Source organism: Coregonus lavaretus, assembly GCF_964263955.1.
Source record: "Coregonus lavaretus genome assembly, contig: SUPER_35_unloc_2, whole genome shotgun sequence".
Classification (NCBI taxonomy): domain Eukaryota; kingdom Metazoa; phylum Chordata; class Actinopteri; order Salmoniformes; family Salmonidae; genus Coregonus; species Coregonus lavaretus.
In genome coordinates this window covers 2,364,384-2,380,334 of record NW_028167180.1, presented here as the reverse complement: position 1 = coordinate 2,380,334, position 15,951 = coordinate 2,364,384, and the positions used below count along the sequence as shown (strand labels likewise).

The following is a 15,951-nucleotide window of genomic DNA, read 5'->3' as shown; positions in this document are numbered from 1 at the left end:
AGGATTGAAACATATAGCTACTGGGGAAAACGCAATTTCATACTGCTACTGTACGTGACAGGCATTAAAAACTGACGGTCTACACAGTCTTTTAAAAGTGGACAGAAAATCTTGGATTAGGTTTGCTAGTTCCTTAAAAATGTTCTTACACAGATTTACATTGACATTTGAGTCATTTAGCAGACACTCTTATCCAGAGCGACTTACAGTTAGTGAGTGTATACATTTTCATACTGGCCCCTCTGGCTCTCCGTGGGAATCAAACCCATAACCCTGGTGTTGCAAGCGCCATGCAGATAACAACATTCATCTGAATTTGGGACCTTGTGAAAAACTGATATAGTGTAATGATTAGATAACAATACACTCACAGACTAGTCTCAGAGAGATGTTGAGCGTGACTTGTAGAACACACAGCATCCCAAAGCTCACAGCAACCATCCTGTAGAGTCTTCTCCCTGAATCCTCAGGTCCTGAGGAGATACACACTGATGTGAGAACACACATACACAACGTACCCATTCACACATACCCACACACACACACAAACACATTTTGAAGAGGGTGGGGTTTGTACATGACCAGCTACAAGAGGACTGTTTCTCAATGTTGTTTTAGAGGAGGTTACCATATCAGTATGACATGTTAGAAGCACATAATTACATTAAAAGACACTGAAAACATACAGCTATTTGCATATTTACATTAAAGGTAAAATCATTATAAAAAACTTCCACTGGGACTTGCTATCAATTAGCATTTTTCAGTGTTTTTGTGTCATGTGTAAGTCTTTGTGTGTGTGTGTGTGTGTGTGTGTGTATGTGTCGGACCTGAGATATCTATAGTTGTAATTATACTTTGTGGAAGGAACAATTTTTCCGGGGGAAGAAATCGTTTATTTAGAGGTCACTATAACTTTTTGAATACAGATCCCAAAAAATGACAACTCTTTAAAACTGTTTGAATACAGATCTGAGAAAGCATCCACTCAGTCGGGCTTTCAACTTAGTAGAATACACAATGTGAATACACAATATGCAATTTGGAAATTAAGTTGTGCATCAGCAGTTTTTCTCTTGTTATGTCAGTCACTCTACTAGCCATGTCAGCTAACAATTTTTAGATTGTCAGTTAGTCTAGCCAGCTATCTAAACTCTTTGCAATCATGGCCGAATACCGACCGGGCACATAGGATATGTTCCCAGGGGCCCTGGCCTCCAGAGGGTCCCCATTTACTTATTTTGTCACTCTCACTCATGTATCATTAACATGTCATAAGTCTTGACAAAATGTGTAGAATTGCAGGAAATGTGCTTTAAAAATGCAAAAATGTCTCTCCAGTCCATGGCAAAATGATTAGAATAGCAGAAAGTTTGCTTTAAAATGGCAACATTTTCTCTACTCCTTATGGCAAAATGTGTACAATTTCAGGAAATTAACTTTAAAACTAAAAGGTATTGACCAGGAGGGGGGAGCTCCCCTCTCTCCCAGGTCACCCCCCTCTCATGATCACTTTTTGTTGCGGCACATCCTGATTTTACAAACAAAGAACACAGGTAGTCTAGACTAGCTAACCACCATACATCCCACTAAAATATCCACACAAGCCACAAGCCAGCCATATATCATGAGATAGAAGTTTGTTGACATTAGGCTATATTATGAAGTTATTATTTAAGAGCATTGAAAAAAAGAATGATGTCATAATTTCTCATAATTTGTACCAACTGATGTCGTCTTTGAATATCTTTATAGAATATACATAAAATGCATCCTCCAATTGAAACGTCTACCTACACACACACATACTGTCTCAATAATAAGTTATAATGTTTTAATAACCTCAAAACACCAAGTTAGGCATACCTAATTTCAAAACAGGCAAACATCACTGTCAATCTGGAATGATTATTATTCACATTTTACTGGTGAAATGTCCAAACTGCATTCCAATCTTCACAATCATTTTCATGGGAATATGCATTTAGATCTTCTTGAATTACTGTTTTGTGAGGTAATCAACCCAGATGGTGTTAACATAACTATTAGCCTTTCTTGTAGGCCTATTTTGTTTCAATCAAAGCATATATCCTGCCTACAGTGCTGTTGAGTTCTTCAGATAAGAAATGACTGAGGAGGTGTTTCTGGTGTAACATATTATAGACATACTATGCTACAGGACAGTGCTTATAGAAGGTTTGATTTTTTTTCACATTTTGCTGCCTTAAAATGACATCTTATAAGGGTTTACTTCGAATTATTTTCTACAGATCTACACAACCTACTCCACATTTTCAAAGTGAAATAAAGTTATAGAACAAAGAACACTGAAATAGCATAATTGGATAAGTCTCCACCCCCCTGATTTAACACTTGGTGGAAGCAGCTTTTGCTGCAATTACAGCTGTGAATCATTTGAATTAAGATTCTACCAATTTTGCACAACAAAAATATATATCCATTGTTTTTGTCAAAATTGCTCGGTGTGCTTGCCTTCTGCCTAGGCAGCATTGCTACAATGCTTGAGCTGGTCCCATGGTTGATTCAGAGCGGTAGCTAAGACAGTGCAGTATGAAGATATGCTAAAACTGAGACTCCAATAGAAATCCGTGATCACATTTGTAGGCGATGTCATGGCGACGTTGGCTAGAGAAGCTCATGCGCAGAAACACGTCATTGGGTCTAATAGTCATCTTGCGCCGACGTGCCCATGTACAGAACATATCAAGTTGCTTTTGTCACATTCATGAGGTTGGAGTAATAACATGTAGAACTAATTAAGACATTGGCTTGAATCTAGGTTGTGCCTTTAGATTTTGAGAAAATTAACAACTAAGGAAGAATTTTTCACATCTCTCATTGACTTCCCCAAACGCCGGCCTGGTCTGTTTGGTCTGTTTCGCAAGTGTTCCAGGAAGTCTTGTGATGTTGTGCTTCTGGGTTTAGCAACCCTGCATTATTGTGACGCTGTTGTCTTAACCTTTGTAATTTTCAAGCTAGGATCAGTTTTATGGGGCATTTTGCTCTCAGGTGGAAATAAAGTTATACACACATACACAGAAACTGCAACATCACAACCTTTACAGCATCACCTTATGAAGACCCCCTCTGCACACTTTAACTTGGTGAGGAGAGGAAATCGGTATGTTTTCTTGCGTCACTATGAGGAAACATTAGTTGTGGCTCTTCCACAATTCAATTTCCTCCTACACTGAACATATAAAAAAAGTAAATCATGCTTCTATTTATCTGAAACCCAAAGCATGGATGATTCAGAGATGCTTTGATTTCGTAACAGTGATTTCCACATGATCCTGCTTGTTGTTCCCATCTTCTGACACATCTCTTTGTCTTCTTTCTGTTTTCACTCAACAACTGTAGTTTAGACATGTTTGTGATCTAACTAACCCACAATCCTAATATTTGTGTAAACTCTTCACAGTTTTGTTCTGTGTGTGTAACTGAGTAGACTGATACCCCCTTTCAGTGATCCACAATCCATAGGTAAGGCTGTACAGTGAAATAAAAGTATGCCCAGAGTCGTGGCTGAACAAGGACATGGTAAATATGAATCTAGCTGTTTTTTCTGTACACCGGCAGGACAGAACGGTGGTGGCGGGGAAGTTCAGGGGAGGGGGTGTGTGTCTCTTTGTTAACAACATCTGGTGTTATCAAGGAAGTCTCGAGGTTCTGCTCGCCTGAGTTAGAATACTTCATGATAAGCTGTAGACCATAATATTTACCAAGAGAGTTTTCATCTAGATTTTTCGTAGCTGTGTATTCACCACCACAAACCGATGCTGGCACTAAGACCTCACTCAAGGAGCTGTACATGGTCATAAGCAAACTAGAAAATGCTCACCTAGAGGCGGCAGTCCTAGTGGCCGTTGACTTTAATGCAGGAAAACTGAAATCTGTTTTACCTAATTTCTATCAGCACGTCACCTGTGCAACTGGAAGTGAAAAAACTCTAAATCACCTTCACTCCACACACAGAGACACATGCAAAGCTCTCCCTTGCCCTCCATTTGGCAAATCTGACCATAACTCTATCCTCCTGATTCTTGTCTACAAGCAAAACCTAAAACAGGAAGTACCAATGATGCGCTCAGTACAGAAGTGGTGCAATGAAGTGAATGTTAAGCTACAGGACTGTTTCTCTACGACAGACTGGAATATGTTCTGGGATTCATCCTATGGCATTGAAAAATTTACCACATCCGTAACCGGCATCATTAATAAGTGCATCGATGACATCTTCCCCACAGTGACCAGACGTACATATCCTAACCAGAAGCCATGGATTACAGGCAATATCGGCAGTGAGCTAAAGGTTAGAGCTGCCACTTTCAAGGAGTGGGACACTAATCCAGACCCTTATAAGAAATCCCGCTATCCCTTCCACTGAACCATCAAACAGGCAAAGCTTCAATACAGGACCAAAATCTTCTGACTCTCGTTGGATGTGGCAGGGCTTGCAAACTATTACAAAGGGAAAACTAGCAGCGATCTGTCCAGGGATGCGAGCCTACCAGACGCGCTAGTTACACTATATATACAAAAGTATGTGGATACCCCTTCAAATGAGTGGATTCTGCTTTTTCAGCCAAACCCGTTGCTGACAGGTGTATAAAATCGAGCACACAGCCATGCAATCTCCATAGTAAACATTGGCAGTCGAATGGCCTTACTTAAGAGCTCAGTGACTTTCAATGTGCCACCGTCATAAGATGCCACCTTTCCAACAAGTCAGTCAAATTTCTGCCCTGTTAGAGCTGCCCCGGTCAACTGTGAGTGCTGTTATTGTGAAGTGAAATGTATAGGAGCAACAACAGCTCAGCTGTGAAGTGGTAGGCCACACAAGCTCACAGAACGGGACCGCAGAGTTCTGAAGCGTGTAAAAATCATATATCCTCGGTTGTAACACTCACTGCCGAGTTCCAACTGCCTCTGGAAGCAACATCAGTACAATAACTGTTCGTTGGGATCTTCATGAAATGAGTTTCCATGGCCGAGCAGCCGCATAGAAGCCATCACCATGCACAATGCCAAGCGTCGGCTAGAGTGGTGTAAAGCTCGCCGTCATTGGACTCTGGAGCAGTGGAAACGTGTTCTCTGGAGTGATGAATCACGCTTCACCATCTAGCAGTCCGACGGACAAATCTGGGTTTGGCGGATAACAGGAGAACGCTAACTGCCCGAATACATAGTGCCAACTGTAAAGTTGGGTGGAGGAGGAATAATGGTCTGGGATGGTTTATTTTATGGTTCGGGCTAGGCCCCTTAGTTCCAGTGAAGGCAAATCTTAACGCTACAGCATACTATGACATTCTAGACGGTTCTGTGCTTCCAACTTTGTGGCAAAAGTTTGGGGCACTATTTGCTGTTTTAGCATGACAATGCCCCTGGGCAGAAAGCGAGGTCCATACAGAAATGGTTTGTCGAGATAGGTGTGGAAGAACTTGACTGGCCTGCACAGAGCCCTGACCTCAACCCAAATTAACACCTTTGGAATGAATTGGAATGCTGACTGCGAGCCAGGCCTAATCGCCTAACATCAGTGCCTAACCTCACTAATGCCCTTGTGACTGAATGGAAGCAAGTCCCCGCAGCAATGTTCCAACATCTAGTGGAAAGTCTTCCCAGAAGAGTGGAGGCTGTTATTGCAGAAAAGGTGGGACAAACTCCATATTAATGCCCATGTTTTTGGAATGGGATGTTCGACGAGCAGGTGTCCACATACTTTTGGTCATGTTGTGTACCTTCTATGCTTGCTTTGAGGCTAGCAACACTAAACCATGCAGGAGAGCACCAGCTTTTGCGGATGACTGTGTGATCACGCTCTCCATGACTAAGACCTTTAAACAGGTTAGCATTCACAGACAAATAACCAGGACGCGTACTCAGAGCATGCGCTGAGCAACTGGCAAGTGTCTTCAATGACATTTTCAACCTCTCCCTGACCCAGTCTGTTATACCTACATGTTTCAAGCAGACCACCATAGTCCCTGCGCCCAAGAATGCCTAATTAAACTGTTTAAATGACTATCGCCCTGTAGCACTCACACCTGTAGCCATGAAATGCTCTGAAAGGCTGGTCATGGCTCATATCAACATCATCATCCCAAACACCCTGGACCCACTCCAATTCGCATACCTCCCCACAGATTCACAGATGATGCAATTTCTATACTGTTCATTGACTACAGCTTAGTGTTCAACACCATAATGCCCTCCAAGCTCATCACTAAACGAAGGACCCTGGGATTAAACAACTTCCTGACGGGCCGCCCCCAGGTGGTGAGGGTAGGCAATAATATATCCGCCACACTGACCCTCAACATGGGTTCCCTCAGGGGTGCATGCTTAGTCCCTTCCTGTACCCCTTTTTCACCCATGACTGCGTGGCCGCGAACAACTCCAACACCATCATTAAGTTTGCCGACGACACGACAGTGGTAGGCCTGATCACCGACGATGATGAGACGACCTACAGCGAGGAGCTCAGAGACCTGGCAGTGTGGTGCCAAGATGAGTTTTGTTTTATTTAATACATCAGTTACGAGTTTTGTAAATGTTTTCATTGTGTTTTGTTTAGAGCGCGCCATTTGTGAGCAATGAGCATGTTTCTGGTTTCTCTGTCTTCTTAACGTTGACGGAGCGTGTGAGCCAGAGCACGCATAAAAGTAGGCTAACTGTCCTGCTGCGTGCAAGTGTAGGTAAGTGGCATTTGGGGATGTCTGATTTCTGATTGCCTTAACTCACCATCACTAATAAGCTGAGTTTCTCAGTAAAAAAAATTTCACCACAAACAGTAAGTCAACGAAGTCAGTTCCTCAAAGTATTTTTAAAATCTTTCCAACACTCTCCCTTTCGATAAACACCAGTCCACGGTGTGAAACAGCAAAATGTCATGTTCTGAAGATAGCATATAAAATACCTGAACACATCTACGTTTGCGTGAAAACAGCTGTGTCTGTCCCGAGCTCACTGGCACAAAAAACTCTGAGGGCCCGGAATAGGCTAGTTAATTAAAAGTTGCAAGTTCGCTATCGTCAGCTTCCGGTCTGACCTTTATATATACAGTCATTGGGCCGGACCCAGTTGATTGATTTGATACAATGTTGCCCTTCAATAGCTGATTGATTAGATACAACGTTGCACTTCACTAGTGATAGCGCAAGTCAAGACCGAAAGGGAGGCAGACAGGTAGAGTAAAGAGGAGAATGAGATTGAAAGAACCTGCATTTTCATCAGGATATTTTCTGTTTTTATTTGTGGGGTTTATTTTTACTTAGTTGACAATGTAAGTTATACTACTGCTACATTGGCCTATAGGCTATGTTGCATAGTTCCATGCGCTAATTTATTAAGCCCCAATGGATCAAAGTGTATCAATGTGTCCATATGGCAGAGGCTGGTTGATTTTGAGAAACCAAAACGTTATTGAAATTAAACTCTTCCTCGAAAATAAACAGGAAAATCATAACTGGCTCGCAGATCAGTAGAAATGCTAGGGTAAACTTCCCCAAACTTGAAACTCACGCGCCACAAAATAATAGACCGTTGTGAACAGGGTGCACATTTCTTTGTACTACATCATTACAACGGGTGTGTTTTTGTGTGTCAAGAATATTGAAACATTTCTGGAATTGTGATACTTGCTTTGTCATTACTTAACTACATTGTGATAATACAATATGTACAGTATATCTGCTCCATGAGCCCTGGTAAAAAATTGTGCATTAGAAAAGTAGAAGTCCCAAATGGCACCCTATTACATATATGGTGCACTACGTTTGAACAGAGCCCTATGGGCCCTGGTCAAAGCAACTGTGCTAATAGGGAAGCATTTGGGACTATATTGAGATTGAGGGTTGGCAGCAACAGTTTGCTCAAGCTTGAAGTCATCTCAAATATGATAAACAGGAAGGTACTGGAATACATTACCAAAAATTACACAATATACAGTGAGGGAAAAAAGTATTTGATCCCCTGCTGATTTTGTACGTTTGCCCACTGACAAAGACATCATCAGTCTATGATTTTAATGGTAGGTTTATTTGAACAGTGAGAGACAGAATAACAACAAAAAAATCCATAAAAACACATGTCAAAAATGTTATAAATTGAATAGCATTTTAATGAGGGAAATAAGTATTTGACCCCTCTGCAAAACATGATTTAATACTTGGTGGCAAAACCCTTGTTGGCAATCACAGAGGTCAGACGTTTCTTGTAGTTGGCCACCAGGTTTGCACACATCTCAGGAGGGATTTTGTTCCACTCCTCTTTGCAGATCTTCTCCAAGTCATTAAGGTTTCGAGGATGATGTTTGGCAACTCGAACCTTCAGCTCCCTCCACAGGTTTTCTATGGGATTAAGGTCTGGAGACTGGCTAGGCCCCTCCAGGACCTTAATGTGCTTCTTCTTGAGCCACCCCTTTGTTGCCTTGGCCGTGTGATTTGGGTCATTGTCATGCTGGAATACCCATCTACAACCCATTTTCAATGCCCTGGCCGAGGGATGGAGGTTCTCACCCAAGATTTGACGGTACATGGCCCCGTCCATCATCCCTTTGATGCAGTGAAGTTGTCCTGTCCCCTTAGCAGAAAAACACCCCCAAAACACAATGTTTCCACCTCCATGTTTGACGGTGGGGATGGTGTTGTTGGGGTCATAGGCAGCATTCCTCCTCCTCCAAACACAGCGAGTTGAGTAAATGCCAAAGAGCTCGGTTTTGGTCTCATCTGACCACAACACTTTCACCCAGTTCTCCTCTGAATCATTCAGATGTTCATTGGCAAACTTGAGACGGCCCTGTATATGTGCTTTCTTGAGCAGGGGGACCTTGCAGGCGCTGCAGAATTTCAGTCCTTCACGGCGTAGTGTGTTACCAATTGTTTTCTTGGTGACTATGGTCCCAGCTGCCTTGAGATCATTGACAAGATCCTCCCGTGTAGTTCTGGGCTGATTCTTCACCGTTCTCCACGAGGTGAGATCTTGCATGGAGCCCCAGGCCGAGGGAGATTGACAGTTATTTTGTTTTTTCCATTTGTGAATAATCGCACCAACTGTTGTCACCTTCTCACCAAGCTGCTTGGCAATGGTCTTGTAGCCCATTCCAGCCATGTGTAGGTCTACAATCTTGTCCCTGACATCCTTGGAGAGCTCTTTGGTCTTGGCCATAGTGGAGAGTTTGGAATCTGATTGATTGCTTCTGCGGACAGGTGTCTTTTATACAGGTAACAAACTGAGATTAGGAGCACTCCCTTTAAGAGTGTGCTCCTAATCTCAGCTCGTTACCTGTATAAAAGACACCTGGGAGCCAAAAATCTTTCTGATTGAGAGGGGGTCAAATACTTATTTCCCTCATTAAAATGCAAATCAATTTATAACATTTTTTACATGCGTTTTTATGGATTTTTTTGTTGCTATTCTGTCTCTCACTGTTCAAATAAACCTACCATTAAAATTATAGACTGATAATTTCTTTGTCAGTGGGCAAACGTACAAAATCAGCAGGGGATCAAATACTTTTTTCCCTCACTGTAGCATGATTTAAATGTGCAATCTGTGATTTTTATATATATAAAAAAATGCTTTAAAATGAACAATATTTCCCCATTGATTCTTGAAGAATGTAACTTATACTGTAAATGCCTCATGAGCTTAGTTTAACCGTCTATGTCACGTTCGTTTAATGACGGGTCAGACCAAGGCGCAGCGTGATATACGTACATGTTTATTTAACTTTATAAACACAACGACAAAACAATAAATGAAACGTGAAGTCCTAAGGTAGAATACACAACTAACCTTAACAAGATCCCACAACCCACTAGTGCCAATAGGCTGCCTAAGTATGGTCCCCAATCAGAGACAACGAGCGACAGCTGCCTCTGATTGGGAACCACACCAGCCAACACAGAACTACACATACTAGAATACAAACATAGAAAACGCACAACAAAGAATATACACACCCTGACTCAATATTTAAGCGTCCCCTGAGACAGGGCGTGACACTACCCCCCCCCCCCCCCCCCCCAAAGGTGCGGACTCCGACCGCACAACATAAACATAACAGGGTAGGGGCCGGGTGGGCATTCCGCCTAGGAGGCGGATCTGGCTCGGGGCGTGACGACCTCTCACTCTCCGCCTCCCTGTTGCGCCCCTGGTCTGGTCTGGACCTCGGCGCGCTGCTTCCCCTCTCCTTCCTCCCATGATACGCCAGGCCCTGTCTAAACCCTGGTGTGGGAGACCCCGAACCTGGAGAGGGGCTGACGTCATGTTCTGGACTGGAGCCGCTGACCGGAGCTGGACTGGACACCGGTGGAGCGGACTGCTCTGGCTCCGGAGTGGAGCCGCTGACCGGAGCTGGACTGAACCCCGGTGGAGCGGACTGCTCTGGCTCCGGAGTGGAACAGCTGACCGGCACTGGATCAGGCACCGGTGGAGCGGACTGCTCCTCTCCTGCCTGGGCATTTACCTTAGCCCATGGTCCTCTCCCCGCAAATATCTCTTCCCATGACCACAAATTGCCCACCTGTGACATGGCTACTCTCTCCGCCTGGGCACGCTGCTTGGTCCTCGTTTGGTGGGATCTTCTGTCACGTTCATTTAATGACGGGTCAGACCAAGGCGCAGCGTGATATACGTACCTGTTCATTTAACTTAATAAACACAACGACAAAACATTAAATGAAACGAAACGTGAAGTCCTAAGGTAGAATACACAACTACCCTTAACCGGAACAAGATCCCACAACCCACTAGTGCCAATAGGCTGCCTAAGTATGATCCCCAATCAGAGACAACGAGCGACAGCTGCCTCTAATTGGGAACCACACCGGCCAACATAGAACTACACATACTAGAATACAAACATAGAAAACGCACAACAAAGAATATACACACCCTGACTCAACATTTAAGCGTCCCCTGAGTCAGGGCGTGACAGTCTAACCCCATCACGACACAAAATATACGCTTGTTTCACGATGAAATTGTAAACAAACACCATATAGCCTCAGATGGTTAAAACTATCGTTTTGATCTCGTGGATGGTCAGTCCTTGCATACATATCTCTCTCTATGAATTTGAGAGTGGTTAAATTTTTCCAGCCCTGTCCTTCAGCTGTTTACCAAACAGTGGCGGGGTGTCCCCTGTGTTGTTGTTAAAAATGTTATTTTCAATTGATCGCCTTTAAATAGTTTCAATAAGTGTAGTAAAAAAATACTTTGAATTGATACATTTTAGTGTACGTGACCCCAGCAGGTTTTGAACCCCACGCTCTGTAACAACTGAACCAAACAGAAGACAGAACCAAAAAAAATGTACAAGTGTTTTTCTATTATGTGGTATTAGTGTGTGTGTGTGTGTGTGCGTGCGTTCCGTTAGTGCGTTCATAACTGCCTGCATCCACGTGTGTGAGAGAGAAAGATAGAGATCATTCTTTGTACCTGAGAGATGGGTGTCAGTCTTCACGCTCCTTGTTGCTCTGTTCCGGTTTTCTTCAGTAACTTTGTTTAATTCAATCACCTGTTTGTTGATGTAGCTGGCCATCTCAACGAACTGTACCGAATATCAATGATTACCCCAATCAATCAATTAATCAACTAATTCAGTCTGTCTGACCTCTTATAGTGTTAACTTACTTATGATTACCTTTCTAACTGACTCGCAATGGTAATATCTACTGAATGATTCTAACTTCAATGACCAGTAGTTGAGTAGCTGCTCTGATATGCGTCTCTATTGGTTCCTCTCTGATGTCTGTCTGTGGTGCACTGCAGTTGATAGAATGTTTTAAGTATCCAATCACTTTCAAGCAGGATGTAATATTTCGCAAGGCCTGTTTGTGTCATTGTTCATAAAGAAGTCACGTTAAGTCTTGCACTCCGTGACTGGCCATCGATGTCCAAATAGGGTCCTTTCTTTCCATTTATGCTGTCTGTGTGTGACATCAGTGTGAGGAAATATTCAGAAGTGTGTTTAAGAAATCTGATTGCACCATTATCAGAGGTTTTAAAGGGGAACTTCACAGACGTGCGTGCGTTGGTGGGTGCGTGCGGGTCTGCCTGCGAACAGTGTGTGTCCTCTAAGTTCTGTTCTGCCCTCTGCTTGTGTCCAACTGCAGGTCACACTTTTTTTTAAAGATCCAATCACATTCAATCAGGAAGCTGGCAGACCTCAGAGGACATTGTTCCTTTATTTATTAATCTGTGCTTTTGTTTTTCTTGTTATAAAAGTGATTTATGAAAATAATGAATAAACTTATCAGAAACCCACATGGCAAATCACATGACATGTTGCTAATTAAAAGAGGTAGAGGGAGAGAGTGAGGTCGAGAGAGATATTTTTGTAGAGCCTACATGCAATGTTACATAATGAACTGTACATCTTAACATTGACAACAGCTATTGAGTGATATATACCTACTTAGTTTTGTGTGCGTGCATGCGTGAGTGCATGCTTCCGTGTGTGTGTGTGTGTGTGTCAGCCTTTCTCTCCTACGTCTAGTTCAGAGTGCCATTCTACCAAAATATATAATCAGTCTTCAGAGTTCCTTAAACAGCAGTGACTACAAAGAGCCTTTTTCACAGATCGAGTACTCTGGAATGGATCACCCATAGTCCCACCATTCTCCTTGGCCTGATGAACTGTAAGGTACCACCACACAGTTCTCCACTCCACCACCATTAGACTCTCCACTCCTCCAATACCTGCAGTAGAAACAACAGAGTTAGACTTGCCTCTCTCTCAGAACCTAGAGTATGAACAACACAGAGAATCAGTCCTACTCCTTACACTGTGGTCAGTGTTATTATAGAGCAGTAGTCTCTTACCTTGGGGTGGTCAGTGTTATTAGAGCAGTAGTCTCTTACCTTGGGGTGGTCAGTGTTATTATAGAGCAGTAGTCTCTTACATTGGGGTGGTCAGTGTTATTAGAGCAGTAGTCTCTTACCTTGAGGTGGTCAGTGTTATTATAGAGCAGTAGTCTCTTACCTTGGGGTGGTCAGTGTTATTATAGAGCAGTAGTCTCTTTCCTTGGGGTGGTCAGTGTTATTAGAGCAGTAATCTCTTACCTTGGGGTGGTCAGTGTTATTAGAGCAGTAGTCTCTTACCTTGGGGTGGTCAGTGTTATTATAGAGCAGTAGTCTCTTACCTTGGGGTGCTCAGTGTTATTATAGAGCAGTAGTCTCTTACCTTGGGGTGGTCAGTGTTATTAGAGCAGTAGTCTCTTACCTTGGGGTGGTCAGTGTTATTAGAGCAGTAGGCTCTTACCTTGGGGTGGTCAGTGTTATTATTGAGCAGTAATCTCTTACCTTGGGGTGGTCAGTGTTATTATAGAGCAGTAGTCTCTTTCCTTGGGGTGGTCAGTGTTATTAGAGCAGTAATCTCTTACCTTGGGGATGTCAGTGTTATTAGAGCAGTAGTCTCTTACCTTGGGGTGGTCATTGTTATTATAGAGCAGTAGTATCTTACCTTGGGGTGGTCAGTGTTATTATAGAGCAGTAGTCTCTTACCTTGGGGTGGTCAGTGTTATTAGAGCAGTAGTCTCTTACCTTGGGGTGGTCAGTGTTATTATAGAGCATTAATCTCTTACCTTGGGGTGGTCAGTGTTATTATAGAGCAGTAATCTCTTACCTTGGGGTGGTTAGTGTTATTAGAGCAGTAGTCTCTTACCTTGGGGTGGTCAGTGTTATTATAGAGCAGTAGTCTCTTACCTTGGGGTGGTCAGTGTTATTATAGAGCAGTAGTCTCTTACCTTGGGGTGGTCAGTGTTATTAGAGCAGTAGTCTCTTACCTTGGGGTGGTCAGTGTTATTATAGAGCAGTAGTCTCTTACCTTGGGGTGGTCAGTGTTATTATAGAGCAGTAGTCTCTTACCTTGGGGTGGTCAGTGTTATTAGAGCAGTAATCTCTTACCTTGGGGATGTCAGTGTTATTAGAGCAGTAGTCTCTTACCTTGGGGTGGTCAGTGTTATTATAGAGCAGTAGTCTCTTACCTTGGGATGGTCAGTGTTATTAGAGCAGTAATCTCTTACCTTGGGGTGGTCAGTGTTATTAGAGCAGTAGTCTCTTACCTTGGGGTGGTCAGTGTTATTATAGAGCATTAATCTCTTACCTTGGGGTGGTCAGTGTTATTATAGAGCAGTAATCTCTTTCCTTGGGGTGGTTAGTGTTATTAGAGCAGTAGTCTCTTACCTTGGGGTGGTCAGTGTTATTATAGAGCAGTAGTCTCTTACCTTGGGGTGGTCAGTGTTATTATAGAGCAGTAGTCTCTTACCTTGGGATGGTCAGTGTTATTATAGAGCAGTAGTCTCTTACCTTGGGGTGGTCAGTGTTATTAGAGCAGTAGTCTCTTACCTTGGGGTGGTCAGTGTTATTATAGAGCAGTAGTCTCTTACCTTGGGGTGGTCAGTGTTATTATAGAGCAGTAGTCTCTTACCTTGGGGTGGTCAGTGTTATTATAGAGCAGTAGTCTCTTACCTTGGGGTGGTCAGTGTTATTATAGAGCAGTAGTCTCTTACCTTGTGGTGGTCAGTGTTATTATAGTGCAGTAGTCTCTTACCTTGGGGTGGTCAGTGTTATTATAGAGCAGTAGTCTCTTACCTTGGGGTGGTCAGTGTTATTATAGAGCAGTAGTCTCTTACCTTGGGATGGTCAGTGTTATTATAGAGCAGTAGTCTCTTACCTTGGGGTGGTCAGTGTTATTAGAGCAGTAGTCTCTTACCTTGGGGTGGTCAGTGTTATTATAGAGCAGTAGTCTCTTACCTTGGGATGGTCAGTGTTATTATAGAGCAGTAGTCTCTTACCTTGGGGTGGTCAGTGTTATTAGAGCAGTAGTCTCTTACCTTGGGGTGGTCAGTGTCATTATAGAGCAGTAGTCTCTTACCTTGGGGTGGTCAGTGTCATTATAGAGCAGTAGTCTCTTATCTTGGGGTGGTCAGTGGTGTTCCGTCCACCCTTTTCCAGGTCCCCTCAGTAACAGAGTCAGTCAGACCAATCCAGGCTCTCTTATTGAGGTCAACTCCTGTTGGTTAGAAAGATACTGATATTGTCAACTGCAATAGGCTACATAAGTTAAATACTGAAAGATACATTACTGACCAAGGGATGTTTGATTCTCACTCACTCACTCACTCACTCACTCACTCACTCACTCACTCACTCACTCACTCACTCACTCACTCACTCACTCACTCACTCACTCACTCACTCACTCACTCACTCACTCACTCACTCACTCACTCACTCACTCACTCACTCACTCACTCACTCACTCACTCACACATTCACTCACACATTCACTCACTCACTCACTCACACTCACACCTGTTCCTCCTTGCTGTTTATGATCACCAGGTCTGCTCCTCTCTTCAGACAATCCAGTCTACTCTCCTCCCAGGTTTTCATCTCAGTAGACAGGAAGTAACAACTGCATCCCAACAGCCTCCAACCTTCTGGACAAGTTTTCCAGATTTTTCGACAATTAAAGAAATATACCTAATATGTGAAATATGTAATACGTGTGTATTGTACAAAATATATTTTTTTACATTGTCATTTAACTATTGGTGAATCCATGATTGATGTGCTCTGCACACAGTGTCCAAGTGCACACAGTGTCCACCCTGGACTCAGGAACAGACTTAACATGTTAAACGTAAATCTGGCTCCCTCCATTTAGTATGATATGTTACGTTCCACATGGTATGTATTAATTTGTGGATGTCCATTATCCATTTCGTATGATATGTTATGAATTTCACTTTGTTGTGGATAACGTTAGCTAGGTGGCTAGGTTGCTAACATAATCTAGGCTAGGGGTTAGGGATTAAGGTTAGGGTTTGGGGTTACGGTTAGGGCTAAGGTTAGGGAAATAGTTAGATAACATGCTAAGTATATAGTTACAAAGTAGCTAAAAAGTAGTAAGTATTT

The 15,951-nt window shown here is 42.9% G+C and overlaps 1 protein-coding gene across 2 annotated transcripts in view; it reads right to left on the bottom strand.

Annotated features, from left to right (window-relative positions):
• The window catches only part of LOC311110162 (uncharacterized protein), a gene marked incomplete at its 5' end in the record, with an annotated part of 61,255 nt that extends 49,686 nt beyond the window's left edge, over positions 1-11,569 (bottom strand). The window contains 2 exons of one of the 2 annotated variants that reach the window (XR_014610684.1): positions 372-473; positions 11,467-11,555. Coding sequence is in view for 1 of the 2 variants with exons in the window: in XM_084188716.1 (XP_084044842.1) it covers positions 11,467-11,569 (103 nt within the window). Of the gene's footprint in view, positions 1-371; positions 474-11,466 lie in introns of both variants that reach the window. The other variant, XM_084188716.1, reaches the window with a different exon arrangement.
• Between the last annotated feature and the right edge of the window lie 4,382 nt (positions 11,570-15,951).